Consider the following 15,069-nt stretch of genomic DNA (forward strand, 5'->3'; position numbering starts at 1 on the left):
GGGAAGAAGACGTATGCATTGGAGGCACAAATGTTTTATGAGCGCATGTGCTCGGAATGCAGTAAAGTTCCATCCCGTAGATTCGTTTATGAGTTGATTGGAAGGCTCGAAAATGTCCGTGTTACTAATGTGACAGACGCACAGTACTATTCACTTTCAGTAGGCTACAGTCTCGCCTACGGAGAATGCATGAAAAATTGTGGAACTGGATCATAAAGGCGAAAATTGTTAGTCAGAAATTGCTGAAAAACTCCTCTTATTTCTAAATTCAACGAGATGTGTACCAGGTGAATGTTGAGCAAGTGGTGGTCAGAAAGTCTGACGTACCTCGATCTGTAAATTTTACAGAGAAAGCAGACTTCATAGAACAGCATTCTTCCTTTCAAAATCAGTTGGCAAATGTGCATTAAACATTATCCTGACTGTCTAATTTTTGTTTCGCTCCCTTCATAACTTCTGAAATTGACCATCTTTCTTTGCAGGCAGTGGTGCGGCAGACGGAATTAAAGGTCAAGGTCGAGTCTGTCTAGACGTCGATGAATGCGAGGATGCTGCAGTCCGCGCAGAATGCACGCAACGCGGTGGAGTTTGTACAAACCGCCCCGGGGATCATCAGTGTCTCTGCCCTTCGGGACGCACGTGTCTTCGTGAGTTCACGAAACTTGCATGCACCGTGGTGTCTCGTCTCATTTCACTTGGCTTTGTCGGATGTGGCTTGGGCTGTGTTTTGATTAGTTGGTGAAAAATGTCGGCACAATTAGTTGTCTAACCCCTTGGTAGGTGTGTTGATCTCCTTTGCATGATTCCATTTCAAGAAAACGTTCTGTCCATTTTTTGGGTTTCTAAATTGTTTTTTTTATTACATTCTTCTTAAAAAATAATACAATTGGATCATACATACTTGTTTTCTTCAACAAATAATGGCGAAGTCGAAATTCGCTTTTCTCGCAGTCTGGTCTCCAAATACATCACCTTTTTGAGCCTTAGATTTTTCTCTTTGGTGGATTTCATTCCGTTGGGTCGTTATAAGTCGGTACTCACTTTGGTTGGGAAATCCAATCGTTATACTTTCTTTCCTTAAATAGTTAAATGTTCTCTGGACAATATGCCGCATTTCTCGCCCATTTTTAATATTAAGTTATTTTCCGTTTTCGAATCTCCCCTGAAGACACCATGTCTGTGAAGGTCATTATTTTTAATCTTCTACTCTTTGAATATATGATGATAAATCAGTTGTTCGGATTAAACTTATAAAATAACTGTTAACTTTGTCACCTGATTTTGTATTCTATTCAGTATTATTATTAATCTTTACCTTTTACTTTATTCCTAAGTCTGCCCGCCACTTTTATCAACAGACTAAAGGTGATGGAAACTCGATTTCCTATCGTATGCCTCCAAGGTCCAAAAAAGAGAGTTAAGCAATGTTCTATTGAAATAAAATCGGTAGTGAAGTAGTTCTTGACATGCATCTTTGTTGTTGTGCGATGCCTCGAGTCTTCGCTGAGGTTGTTATAAACTTCACTCGTGGGGCCGGGCAGGCTGTAGACACGGTTTTAGTGTCATGCCACCTAGCGGAAGTACATCCTGGCGCGGCTGAAGGATCCGCGAAGACAGATATGCAATTAAAGCAAATGCGTAATTAGTGGAATATTGCGGCGCTTCATCCATTTTCGAAAGATGGGAGTTTATTGAAGACTCGTGTCAAGGTTAACTTTTGGATGCCTGTTTTGATTATTTTAAATCAACACGAGCGCGGTCGAATGGCCAAAAGTGTTTGCTATGCCACTTGGATGTAAATTGTGCCATTTGTAATTTCGGTCCACCCTTCTAATACCATGATTATGGCTGTAGCTGGACGTCAGGGGTGCTCAACATTAGTCACACCAGTAAGGTCGTTTTCTAACCACTTGATCGGCGCATAGATGACCCGGCATGCGAGAGCATTTCCTCCTCACACTGAGCACAATTTTGACGGAGATAAGATTTTCCCTTCATCTCTTACTTCTAAAGCATCGAGGACGTGGTGGATCACTCGCCATTCTACCACAGAATTTAATTATTTTCAACGTTTATGAAGCCCTATTTCTGCTTTCCTTATTTTAAAAACCATTTAAGAAGTGTATTAAGTAGATTCAATCGGACTTTGAACGAAATCAAATTCTAGAATCCCTGACCATTCCACTGAGGTCATCTTGCTCCACAAATATAGCTGACGATTATGAATTGGCTGGCTAAATTTGAGCGGATCTTTACAATAAAAATTAAATGACTAGAGGCAGCTTCTTCGAACGTTTGCTCACTAGAATGATTGTCTAAACCCTTTTTTTTACTAACAGGACTCAAGTTCATGAAATCCACCTCTGTAAAACAGTTAATCCCTCAAAACATACAATCCAGTCCTAGCTGTTACCTTTCCTATCTCCTTTCATTCCAAACTCCCCATTTCGAATGTGATCCTGTAAATCCAAAAATAGGTGAAATTACTTGAGGCAACATCGTCAGGGTGATAGGGGAGATGGGGACAAGGCAGTGTTTCTCTCCCATCGTAAACTACTGCACGAGATCTTGCATTATCTCAGAAGAGTATGGCTTTCTTCCTGTTGAAGTTCTCGCAACCCCTAGAGTTGTAGGCGGTTTGGTCTTCAGCAGGTGGGAAAGTCATAGTAACCTCACACACACACACAGGAGACGCAGCCGTCTGAGGATTATGTGGTGTGCATCTTCGCAGAGTGGGGTGGGTGGTGGGTTGTGCCTTTGGAGCTGGCTAGTAATATGACTGTTTGCTTATCGGACGTTGGAGTGAAAACAAAAACTGCTTATTGTCATCCGTTAACTCCTGACATCATGGTAGGGCGCATTGACTGAGCTTCTGTCACGGCTTTCACTTACCATTTTATGTTGGTGTAAACTCACTATCTACATTACGTCAAGGAAGATTCCGAGTGCCCAACACTTGAATCTCGACTTATTTTTTTACTTAATAGTGGCACGATTCTTCATTACCATCAGAAGACTTGAGGTAGTCTAGCGCCCTTTTCTACCCTTTTTTTAAAAGCCTCTCAAGGAAATTTAGGGAGAGACTACTGCAACCTCGAGATTAAGATAAACTCGATTTTTAGAGCAAATAACTTCGATTCCTTAACCATGTTTAACTGACGTGCTTTATGATCCCCGCTCATATATATTAGTACATATTTTGCATGTCCCTAGAATTCACAAGACCAGACTATTACTGCTTGGACTTTTTTTGTTACTTGATGTTTTCACTTCTTGGCAAGTGCATGCTTGTTTTGAGCTGACATTGTCATAGCAATACTGACCTTATGAACCCGCTTGGGTGCCATGTGATGTTTGTTTTCGGGACGGACTTTTGCACGTATAAATTAAAGTTCCTCGGCCCAACTAGTATACATGAATTTCGCTAATTAGGATGAGATCAGTGGTTCCCCTTGGAATTCTCTTACTGGCTGTCTGTGCCTCACTGGCCGTCTGCAAGGTGGGTCCTCTCCCTTGAATGTCATTCTCCCCTTTTTCTTCATCTCACAATGATACGTTAGCTGTTGTACTGAACTCTGTGCCACTTGAGATCAACTTTATGCTAAAACAGCCAATCAGGTTCTCTGCTGTCTTCTGATCTAGTATTCTTTGACATTCTAGATTGCTTGTTTAATCACCCCAAGCAGCAGAAAGTAGGCTTTGGTGGTTTTCTTTCCCTCAAACTTATTCATCTCCTTTCTCTCATTGCAAGATTGTCTTAGGCGTTCGAGTGTACCCTACGACTTTCGAACAATGGTTCGGAGTTAATGGTCTCTTCTCTAGACATTTCTCACCAGGGGTAGTAATTTTAAATTACTGAATTTTCTGGTTTTTTGAAATTTTTTCAAGAAATCTCTCAAGTACCTGACCTCTGTTAACTTGCAAAGAAGCGGCATCAAAAATGCGTCGACTCTTCCGCAGTTTTCTTTCCTCTTTACTTACTTTTGCATAAAAGCAAATAACTTATTGCCTTAACGACCCTAAAAGGGAGGTTATCCATAGATTGGATTATTCTAAATGTAATCGGTTTGAAAAATTCCCTTCTTTATTCCGAGATTGAGCCTAGTCTTGAGTAGAGCAGCATGTTTGCCTTCCATAGCCGGCGTTGGATGCGAGGACCGGTGAGTCACTCCCCACCCGTCGGCATGAATGCTACCTCAACGAGCAAGGTAAGCTGACGTGAGCATATGCTTATTATTCGTGTGTAGACATGGGGGTAGCAAAGATGCACATTTTCGAGCTTATCGACAAGGTCTTCACAGCCATTTGCAAGTGTAAGGACCGTGGTGCTTCCCTAGCTGAATGCGAGTTGACTGCGTTCGTCAAGGTCAACGGCACTAGTGACGGTGATCATTCAAGCAGAAGTGGGGTTGGTGACCTGAAACCTGAAATCCAAATCATAGACTCACGTCACAGGGAGTATCCTCAACCACAATCTGAAACCTCAGATGCCATGCTGCAATATCGCACTGACCAACCGTACATTCTGCGTCCGTATCCCTACCCCTCCGGGAAGTCCCCTTCTCACTTCAAATCACAGCTGCAGAGACCTGATAAATCTCCCTCCTCATCGGGAAGGATTGCTGACCAGCCGACTATTCACCGTCCCGTGTGGCCAAGTGTTGATTCACGTTTTGTAAGGGTGATGCCCTATCAACCAAACCTTGGGGAATCTAATGCAACTTCCTCTTCCCCGAAAATAGTCGCTGCACGCCCAACTTTCAAGTTCCTCACGCTTTCAGATTTTGATGCGCATTCTGAAGAGTCAAGAGTAGAAAGTGATTCGACCGAAGTGCTCCATAAAGAAGGCAACGATGATGGTCATCATCATCATCGTGTTGCAGGTCACATTTTCCCACGGCATCATGAAGAATAGAAAGCATTCGATAAAGTAATATACGGAACTCGCTTTTACCTACATGATTGATTAGCTCCAAGGTATTTGTTTTTTTCTGTGTTTGGGTCACAATTGATAAAGTTTGATGGGATGTTGGGGGGCTTGTACTAATCACTAAATTACATGGGGACATCTGAGATTCATGATTTCTTCTACGTCCATCAACTAACTCAGACTGGTGCTTACTATTTGTCAGTCGGTGACTTGGTTTGGGGAAGTAGTGATCTTTGTAACTAATTGCATCTATAGTGGAAATTCGAGTCCATTTGGGCTGAGGCTTGTAAAATCCAACTTCTCCCGTAAGAGGCGCGAATGCTTTGAAAATTCTCAGCCTTCGTCAATTGCACACAGACTTGTGCTGCTCACTGAAGCACATCACTATCAAGTGAGTAGTTTTCGAGGGCTGTTCTGCGTCCTTTAAGCATTCCTCGTGGGAATGAATTTGTCTTAACGAATACTTTTAGAATGGTGATTTGAGAGCCCGCGGATGCTTGTAACAGTAAGTCTTTGAGCATACTTTGCGAGCTTATGAAGGACTCAGGCTCAGTAAGGTAGTTGAATGGCGTAAACGCTGCAGAGGCGGTTTACCAAACACCGACGCACGTCAGTCATTCTTGTGAATATTCAGGCGGTGGGTGGAACCCTTATCTCACCCCAGGCGCACATTGTGTGTCTAAATCGCGTAAGGGACGAGGACGCAACATAACTCCGCCTTGAAGATATACAATTTTGAAAGGTTAGCTTGCCCGCAGTTGTCCGGGCATGTGTTGCGTAAAGCCCTGATCCAGATGTTGGTTACATACCGGGGGGTGGCGGCCATGTTTATGAATGTGATAGAAAACTGTCTTGAAACGTCTTCTTTTCTTTTTTTGAAACCCAAGATTTCTGTTTATATTGGACACTTGTGCTTTTGTTTTTTCTATGGAAAAATACAGTGTCGGGGATGCTTTTTTTATTATGATTCATTGTCTTAGCTTTTTTTCGGCAAGTCGCTTATGCGTGTTTAGTTGTAAAAGTTATCACTCACCTGGTTAAAAAAAATAGCTCCAAATTTAATGCGTAAATCGCACCCAAAGAGGCGGGTGCAGCGTTTTGTCACAAACCGGTTATGTACTGGAGTTGTGCCAAAGGCACGGATCCATCTTCATCAAAATGTGTGTTTACTATGCGCATGCAGGTCTCTCTCGAGTAATTTATAAGTTTTAAATATGTCTGTGCCGATGTGACGGTTGCTGAGGTCTCCAGATACCCAACTGGCTACAGCCAAAACTTTGGCAAACATAGGCAGAACTTTTGTACAAGGTACGAAGGATTTCGCTGCAGTTTTTTTGCGGCCAAAATTATATAACTGCAGGACGTTCTTGAGATACCTTCTTTGTTAAAATAATCTGCAATCTCTCTCTAGCGATGCACAGACTTGTTAATCCCACTTTCATAAAACGCCCAATCTCTAGAAGCCGAAAGAACTCAGGTTTTATCCACCTCAATGTCTACCTTAATTTTGTTCTCCAACGGTCTACTCTGTTTAGGCTGCTAGTGCAATGTGACGAAAAGGTGTTAACCGCATTGAGCGTGGTGAAGCATTTTCAGAAGAATATGGCGAATGGGGAGGAGGCGAAACTTTTCCCTTCCCATCCTAAAGTACGATATATGAACTCTTCTCATATTTCAATTTTGTAGTGGTATAGAGCTCTGTGCTGATTTGAAGGAATTGGATGTCTGACTGGCTGACTGACTGACCGACCGGACCTAGCTGTTTTCAAGGTGGTTTTCTAGCACACGTCCGGATCATATCGTATCAAGTGGATTTCAGCAGTCAATTCTCAGTCAGCATTTCCGTCTCTGGGATGTTGCATGCCTTATAGAAGGGTAGAGCAGTGAGTGATGATGAGAAAAAGAAAAGGAAAACAGGAGAATAAAATTGGATCTATCTCTATCCATCCCGTGTCCAAATCTGTCTGTCATTTGGCCATACAGCAACTCAATTATCCTTGCTAAGTCGTCGAGTTTGAGCTTCTACGAGTGTTGATCGCTGAGCCTTTTAATCTGCACTTTCACAGACTTAGTAGAAGTGTTACTACTTGTTTATCTTTTCGTACGATAAATAATTCAGGCCATGTTGGGTTCTTAACTTCGACTTTTTCTTTCCACCCGTTGGGGACATTAATTGTTCCTTCGAACTCGACAATTATGTCCTTTTTCACGCAGAAAGTACACTACCAACCCTGTTTATTCAACCTTAGGGTTAATCCAACTTGTTTGCATAAACTGACCCCATCATGCACGCCTATTTAAGATTCAAGGGTGCTCTCTTCTCGTCTTCATTTGAAGTCATGCGACTTCCCGGTTCTGTATTTCTAGTCCTGCTGCTCTGGACGTTTGCTTCTCCATCAGTTTGCAAGGTAGGATCCTGTTTTAAGACAAGTCTCGTGGTGATGGTATAGGTCATGAATTAGGAAAACACCTTTCCAGCTTGGTACTTTAGTAGACTTTTACTTTTTAACGTGTCTTTGTCAAATATATCCAAATTTGTCAGCATTGATAGAAAGTGGATATTTTATAGTAGCTGAGGTCCGCGGGTATAATCTTGCATCAATTTTTTAAAGTCCTGATTGGAGGTGTCTTTAACTTTAGGGCATTTTGCATTTTCTGGGTTTTGGATCTTTTTTCTAGTGTTATGTATGAGTGAAGGTAAACGTAGCCTTCCTTTTAAGGAAGTTTTGAAATTTCCAGTTTCATAACTCTACGACTATTAACTCTCTTAGCCCTTGTCACTTGAATCCAGCACCAAGAGCCACGTCCTATCTCACCCCAAACGTTGTTATAATTATGAAGGTAAGTTTTGCATCGCCTTCTAAAAAATGATGCTATTTGTAGACATTGAAGCAGTAAAATTGCAGCTATACACGCATATCAATGACATTATTGAGGACATTATGGAGTGTATCAAGAGCGGTATCCCTATTGAACGGTGCAAGATGGAAGGTATCAGGCGGAGAGATGGGAGGCACCATGAAAAACTGAGTAACGGAAAGGCTGTGACTGTTGACTCGAGATGTCTTAGAGGAGAAAAGGACAAATCAAACGGTAGCAGTCATTTCGTAAGTGGTGGACCCTATTCTGGATCCAGTGGTAATGGTAGAATTGGTAGCTACACAGGAAACGAGGTATTGAATTCTGCATCCTATGAGTTTGGAAGAGGTGGGGACTATCCAGGAGAAGATGCTGAGAGTGGTGAATACAACGAATCTCTTCCTGAATCCAACAGCTATGGAGAAAGAAGTGGTTATATGGAAAATGACGAGTCCGCTTTTGAAGCCAATGGTTATGGGGGAAGTAATAGTTACACAGGTGACGATTTACCCGGTGTCTACAGTGGAAGCGGCAGTTATTTAGAGAGCCAAAAACCCTATCCTGGATCTTACAGCCCTGATGGAAGTAGAGGGTCTTGTGGAAGCAGTGAATGCTCTGATTTCATTGGTACTGGTGGCTATCCAGAATCCAATAACATGAATGTCAGCCTAGGCAGTCGTCAAACCCGTAACTTCAAAAATGAAATCAACTGTGTTTGTGATCAAGGAAGGGGTCCGGATGCTCGTTGTTCTTGTAGACAGCAGAATGAACATTAGTCATCTTACCTTGGAATTCAAGTAGTTAATAAAATGGCCTCTCACACTCGCTATTTCGCAATTGGGTGGGCCGTATTTGGGGTGGCCTTAGCCGTCCATTGGTTGGGGACGTCAAAATTGTGGCTTTTTGTCATGTGTTTGGGTCTAAGGTAGTAAACAAGGGTCAAAAGTAGCCTTCGGGATCGAAATAGCCTTTGAATGCAATTGAAAATATCCGCATGTGAAAGATTCCCATTATCCATTCTCCCGAATAATGTTCATATGTACTTCGGGTCTTGGAGCACTGCATTTATCTTTATTTACATTGTGTGGAGTACATGTACATACCTCCTCCCACAAAATCCCAATCTTAACGAACACTTTCCGGAATGTCATACCAAATTGCCCATACACTTGTCTGTTGCCCTCTTTCTACAGTTGCTTAGGCATCAACCTGACACACACCACGGAATTTTAAGGCTGTCATGAGTCTGCACATCACTGACCCTTTCATTCAGCTGCCCTGCCAACCCCTCTATTCTCATTCATCTGTTTTCGCGATGCTATTTATGGGTTTCTTCCTTATTCTCCCTGGTCTAGGCGACTATATTTGACCCTTTTAATCCATTTTATATTTAATTCAGTGTCTAACAAGCACTCCGTCGGGGATAAATTTACGACCCTGGCGCAATATCCAATTCTTCCTCCTTTAATGTAAGTAGCATCTACGTTTACCAGCCATCTGCACTTTCGAGTGCCATCTTTTGTGCTAGACTTCAAAGGCAGCCCGCGAAGGCTTGTTATTTCCCATCTCCTTCACCCTCTTTGTTTGTACCGCCTCGAAACTAGTGATATGTGAACTTATTTAGTAAAGTCCATTTTTTTTTAATTCCGGAGCCCTTCCTAATGTTTTTTTACGTACTGTGCACAAGATGCATAGTATTCTCAATTTTCTTGATAACACGAACCAATTCAGGTTGTCTTTTCTTTCGCGCGATGTTTCTCGGCTGGATTCGGAATTCCTCCCGAGGGAAGCCCCCTAAAACGCATAAATTTGTAGGATTTGGCAACCACCCTGAAATCGTAATTTTCCTCCCCCTTTTTGCTGCTTTAGGTGATGATGCGGGCTTTATTTGTTTGTGCATAATTAGTAATTTCCATGTAGAATAAACCTGTTTCAATTTTCCCGCTAGTATTCCAATGGGATTGTATGTTTGTGATTGTTTATTTGTTCCTCTACCCACCGGCCAATAAAAGTCCACCTTTTATGCCCTTAACCCAAAAAAGAACTAGTCAAAAGCTCAGAAATGCATATATTTAATTCACTACCTATCACAGCGTTGACAACGACGACAGCAATAGCATGAGACACTAAAATAAGGACTGTGTACTTATTACTTATTCTCCTTGAGCAGCCCCTTGATGTAGATGGCGAGCAGACTGCGAACAGCCTTATGACCTAAAGGAAAATATAGTAATTAACTTCTTTTGTAAAATATCAAAGTTTTCATGCAGAATAGAACCCACCCTGAGCAAATGCTTGTTTCAGCTGACCCAATTCAGCGGCGACTTTTTGACCTTCTTCTGTTGCAAAGTACCTATTTGCTTCTATCACTAGTGCCATTATGTTCTACAAGCACCAAGAGAGGGCATGTGCAATGGGATGCCATAATGAGGAGGGTGAAGAGGCCTAAGTGAACACTTAAGAGAACGAATTATTGGACACGCTATAAACGAATGATGGAATTATTAATTCATGGTTGGATAGTCAGTAATAAGGAATATCAATCACATTAGTGATTATATTGTGCAAGGTTCTCAAAACGGGACTTAGCCAATGTTAGTGAAGGTAGGAGAGACAGATTGACGTACAGGACCACTAAAAAGTCGAAAGGAACTTTTAAATTGGACTGACTATTCGGTCAAAAAGAACACGGAATGATGCTGGAAACAGAGGCTAACTTACGCAGCAGAAGTGACGGCAATGAGAGTGACCAAAACGAGGAGGCTGACGATGAAGAAACGCATTTTGCTCTGTCGAACGCGCTGTGATGTAGACTGCGAATTAGGCGTCCGACGCGGCTTTTTATACGCGTTAGGCGGTGTGACCCCGTGGCGCGATGTCACACCCCTGGATCTCTCTGTGTCGCAGATACGGTGTGACCTGGGCTGCACAAGGGGTCAGACCAATGTGGTGTCACGCCTGGATAAAATCAGTTTTCATTACGAATTTAGGTATTGGAGTTGTCAGCTCTGGCATCTAATTCGAGCCATTGATGCAGTTTCATGCTCACTAGTCACTTTTTTGATTGGTAAATTGCTTTCATTACTAATTAAGGCGCACTTTCTTTTTTTTTTTAAAGTTGGCTGAAAGTACCAGTGATCTTGGTAGTTTTGCAAGATTTTGTCTTGACGAAAAAGCGCCATGCAAACTTGTCAAGCAGTCATGACTGGGATCTCCCCACAACTCGAGGATGTGCAAGAAATATTTGCAAACATCTAGAATAGATGAACTAGTCTAAAGTGAAATCTATAACAAAAACATCCTCCATCTCACTTGAGCAGGGAGACTCCTCTTCCTCCGCATTCCTTTGACAATACTTCGCCAAGTTATGCAGTGTAGATTTTTATAGTCGGTTTAACAGCTATGTCTTCTTCAACTATCAAAACTCAAAGCGTTTTGTCTAAAGTCGGAATAACTCTTCTAAACTTCGTCGATGGTTTTAAGGTTGATGGGCAGTTAGTTTTTTTTGACAAGACCATCTTTCTATTATTTGGAATCCCAAAGTTTCAGAACGGCTGGGACGGGTGCGACCTGAGCCGAGGGTGATAGCGTATCAGATCCCCGTGAAATAACGACTGTTTTTGGTCTGTCTTTCTCGAATCCGGATTGCAGGGCTTATCCCCTCGCTCAAGTCGTCAGTCACGTTCGGTAATTAAAGGTACGCTAAATTCCAACCGTACCAAGACCTGGCATTTCACGCGTTAGCTAGACGACCACGGAGATGACTGATGTGTGGTAGTTCGGACACCCTGAGGTACAGACCGTTTTTGAAACGCCTACAACATTTAAATGTCTTACGATTGAGTGTTTTATTACTGTGCTTGAAACCTTCTATGCGAGCGGATGTCCAGAGCTTAGAATTTGTCCGGGTGATAATTCCTTCATTGGTACACATTATGACATGTTGAAGAGTGTGTAGACCTTACCGAACTGGCTGACGTGTAGTATGCACGTGACAAGACAGATTTGACAAGACCGCTGCAGGTAGTGCCGTCGCCGTATCTCCTCCTCTGTTATGCGTGCTTGTAGAATCAAAAGTCCCAGTTTGACTTCATTCTCGACAGTTAACAGATCAAAATTTGACCTGACCTCATATTTTTTTATCACTGTCAAATGGGGTAAGTTGAACTCCTACTCAACTAACAGGTTTTACGAACAACAATTACTTTTCTCATTCACTGCTTAAAAACGTCCAGTGCATTTTTCCACTCCAGAAGTCTTAATGCCTGGTAGAACCTTCTACATTCATCGACATTTCCCTTCAAGCGCTTATTAAAGAACCTCAAAGGTATTTACTTCCGCTCTAGTGTTGATTATGCTTGCCTCGAGGAGGTGGAAAGCTTCAAAACACAGAAGATTGTGCAAATTTTCTTCTCAAAGCCAAATTTGCCATCTTTTCAGAGGCAGAAACTCTTTTTGTTTTTCCGCCCTGGTCTCAATTGGCCGAGGTGGAGCCTCTGCAGTTCGGACGGTGATTTATTTGCACGACTTATAGAGAAAATGAATTGCGTTTACTACCGGCTTCCATCGCTTTGGTTATTTGCGTCGTTTTTTAGGGTTGGTGCCTCCAGGGTTGCAATTTTAGGCCATAAAATTTTACGCACGTTGCGTCCTGTCCTGGGGCTGTTGTTATTATCTAACGCTTCCACCCCAAATCTGTCGAAGTCTTTGATGCTTGTGACGGCACTTTATCGCTACTGTCTCTGGCGTACAATTTTGAAGACAATCAGGCAAATGGGTCTCTTAATAGTAATATCAAGTGCTTTATTTTGGATTTTGAAATTTTATTCTTTGTTTTGTCTCAATTTTCAAGGCATGGATACAGGAAATCTTGAAAAAAAAGGCATAGTAGCAGACTTTCGATATACCATTGGCTATCAAGGTATTCTGAGTTTGAAGGACTAACATTGCGACAGGCAGTCCATTAAAGGGATTTCTCACGCACAGCGGATTATGTCGTTGGCTGGGATGGCAAACATCTGGTTGAATTTAGGCAAGGTTGATCCGCTGAAGCATGTCTCTACCCCCTTTATATCACAGTGTATGTAAAGTTTTTAAAGAGGGAGTTCGTTTAACTTAAAATTTTACATGGCATGGCGTCCTGTACTGCCTTGGAAGTACAGGTCTTACCTCCCGCCTATTGATCCATCATGTCTGTTTTTAACTGAAGTCGTGTGGAGATCTCAGCCCTGATTGTTTGGCCTCTAGCAAGTGAACAAGGTGTACTCATCTGGGCTTGAATGATTTGCGTCTTTAGAATGTTTGAATGGTTTGGGGTGTCATCGATGATGTGTTCTTTGCTTGACAAATGACCACTACAATGTAAATGTTAATTCTCGCCATAAGTCACTCAGTCAACGGGCAAGCGACGCGAAGTACACGGTGTACGGTGTGTGAAATAAGGGAATAAGAACAAGGAGAAAGTTCTTGGGGCTTTTAGGTGGCCTTTAAGTGGGACCCATGGGGTTGGCTTCCACCGCCACAACCTCCTCATCCCCGTTGAAGTGGATGCAAACGTGCTGATGCATCACTCATGTGATGTGTTATAGAGATTGTCCACGGAGCTGGTCACCACAGTGATTTGCATTCGCGAAAACTCGGTTTATAAAGCAGACAGATGTAGTAAAACTACATTCATCGAGTTTGTTCAGGCAGGAAGCAGTACCTTACCGACAGACAATTTGCGACCAGGCATTCTGTAAACTGTAGGAACTTTTTGGCAGTCTGATAAGCATGGCGCATCTTTTTACTGAGAAACTTATCCCTCCCTTTTGCAGTTACTTATCTTTTCGCCGGAAAATTGAATGAAGCTGAATTTTTTTTGTTGGTATATTCCGCCTGTAACCCAGCGATAGTTGTCAATTCGTCATCTGCATCATCAGCTCTCTATGCCTAGTATAATTCTTAGCTACCTTCAAAACCTAGCACCCAATTTTTTCAACACCTTCGCTATTAGCATGATGTATTAGCATGTACATCACTAAATGTGTGGAGCTTATGGCACCAGTTGACAGCGGCCCGATTACACCAAATCGTGCTTTGCGAACAGCCTGGTTTAATTTAAAATCGTACGTAAGGAGGTGCGGATTTAATTTTATTCCAGAAAAAAAAATAATTTACTGCTTGTTCTTGAGCACCACCAGAATTAGCTGAAACAGAGGAGTATCAGTGTCACTTTAAAATAAGGACATTCCAGTGGACCACGAATGGTTGATTTCCCCTTCAAAGTGGCCTCTCCTTGCTGTTGTACCAACACACCTAACCCTTGTTCCGCTTCCCATCCTCACTCATTGTCAAGACTCCCTCTATTTGTTGCTTTAGAAACAGACATAGTCACTGCTTAAATCGCCACGACAACTGCTAATTTGACGCCTTTTCTTACAGAGAAGTAGTACACAATGGGAGCATGTTTACCGGTAAACTAAGCCTTTTATTTAAGACCACTATTTCTGAATCAAAGGTGAAATGCAAGCCCAGAATGTCGTTGTAATGGAATGCTTTTAATCTTTATTCCCTCCCCCCCTCCCCTACCCCCTCCCATCTGCCCTTCCCCTACGCAGACACGAACAAAAGTGACCATCAAATGTTTTAATGAGAGATCATGATTTCGAGTTTGAATTACGCCATGACATTTGTATTGGCCTCTCACTTCACTGGTTTAAGCAGCCCACTTTTTGGTGCATTGTTTGCCTTCTCCAGCAGGCGTTTCAGGACGTTTCCCAGCCAGATTTCGGCGCGTTCACGAGCTATTTAGGGGTCCTCATTTGAATGCACCATCACAGAGCTTACCTTTTTCGACCACATTAATTACAGTTTTGCCCGCCTCCAGCGCCCCTGTACCCAATTCGTCCTCACTGATAAAGTGTCCAATACCCTCCAGGATGCGCTTTATGTAATCCTTCAGCATTCGCATGTAGTCTTTCTGCACAACAGATGTGGTGATTAAGTGAGACAGAGGAATCACAAGCCTACCTGACTAAAAGACACAAAAGAAAGGAATAGTTGTGTTAAATTATTAAGAACTTACCCCGCACTGACACGTGGTGTGGTATTTCTAAAAGTTAAGGAAAATTGAGAGATTAATTATGGAGGGCAGGAGAGGGCGCTATTTACGACCTCGCAATGTCGCAATTCACTCACTGAGCAGCCACTGAGAGGACGAGAAGAATGAGGAATACGAGGGCTCTCATGGTGTATCCTGATTTTAATGTCTCAACTAGCTTTTTATATAAGCTCTTTGA

General features: G+C 42.4%; 2 protein-coding genes across 2 annotated transcripts in view; one reads left to right on the plus strand and one right to left on the minus strand. All coding sequences in view use genetic code 11, as the record gives it.

Moving 5' to 3' along the window:
* EGR_04940 (hypothetical protein) overlaps window positions 1–9,587 on the plus strand; it is a gene marked incomplete at both ends in the record, with an annotated part of 27,621 nt that extends 18,034 nt beyond the window's left edge. Inside the window, 10 exons of the mRNA XM_024494189.1 lie at window positions 483–647; window positions 2,583–2,652; window positions 3,433–3,499; window positions 4,139–4,208; window positions 4,248–4,883; window positions 6,342–6,577; window positions 7,702–7,771; window positions 7,814–8,476; window positions 9,189–9,258; window positions 9,521–9,587. Coding sequence (XP_024351426.1) covers window positions 483–647; window positions 2,583–2,652; window positions 3,433–3,499; window positions 4,139–4,208; window positions 4,248–4,883; window positions 6,342–6,577; window positions 7,702–7,771; window positions 7,814–8,476; window positions 9,189–9,258; window positions 9,521–9,587 — 2,114 coding nt within the window. The remainder of the gene's footprint in view (window positions 1–482; window positions 648–2,582; window positions 2,653–3,432; window positions 3,500–4,138; window positions 4,209–4,247; window positions 4,884–6,341; window positions 6,578–7,701; window positions 7,772–7,813; window positions 8,477–9,188; window positions 9,259–9,520) is intronic.
* A 351-nt stretch (window positions 9,588–9,938) lies between these two features.
* Window positions 9,939–15,018, minus strand: EGR_04941 (hypothetical protein; the record flags this gene model as incomplete). Its single annotated transcript, XM_024494190.1, has 7 exons — window positions 9,939–10,003; window positions 10,072–10,174; window positions 10,417–10,423; window positions 10,511–10,713; window positions 14,640–14,804; window positions 14,867–14,882; window positions 14,969–15,018. The coding sequence occupies 7 exons, from the start codon at window positions 15,016–15,018 to the stop codon at window positions 9,939–9,941; spliced, it is 609 nt and encodes a 202-aa protein (XP_024351427.1).
* Window positions 15,019–15,069: the final 51 nt, after the last annotated feature.

Source organism: Echinococcus granulosus (assembly GCF_000524195.1).
Source record: "Echinococcus granulosus chromosome Unknown EG_S00033, whole genome shotgun sequence".
Classification (NCBI taxonomy): domain Eukaryota; kingdom Metazoa; phylum Platyhelminthes; class Cestoda; order Cyclophyllidea; family Taeniidae; genus Echinococcus; species Echinococcus granulosus.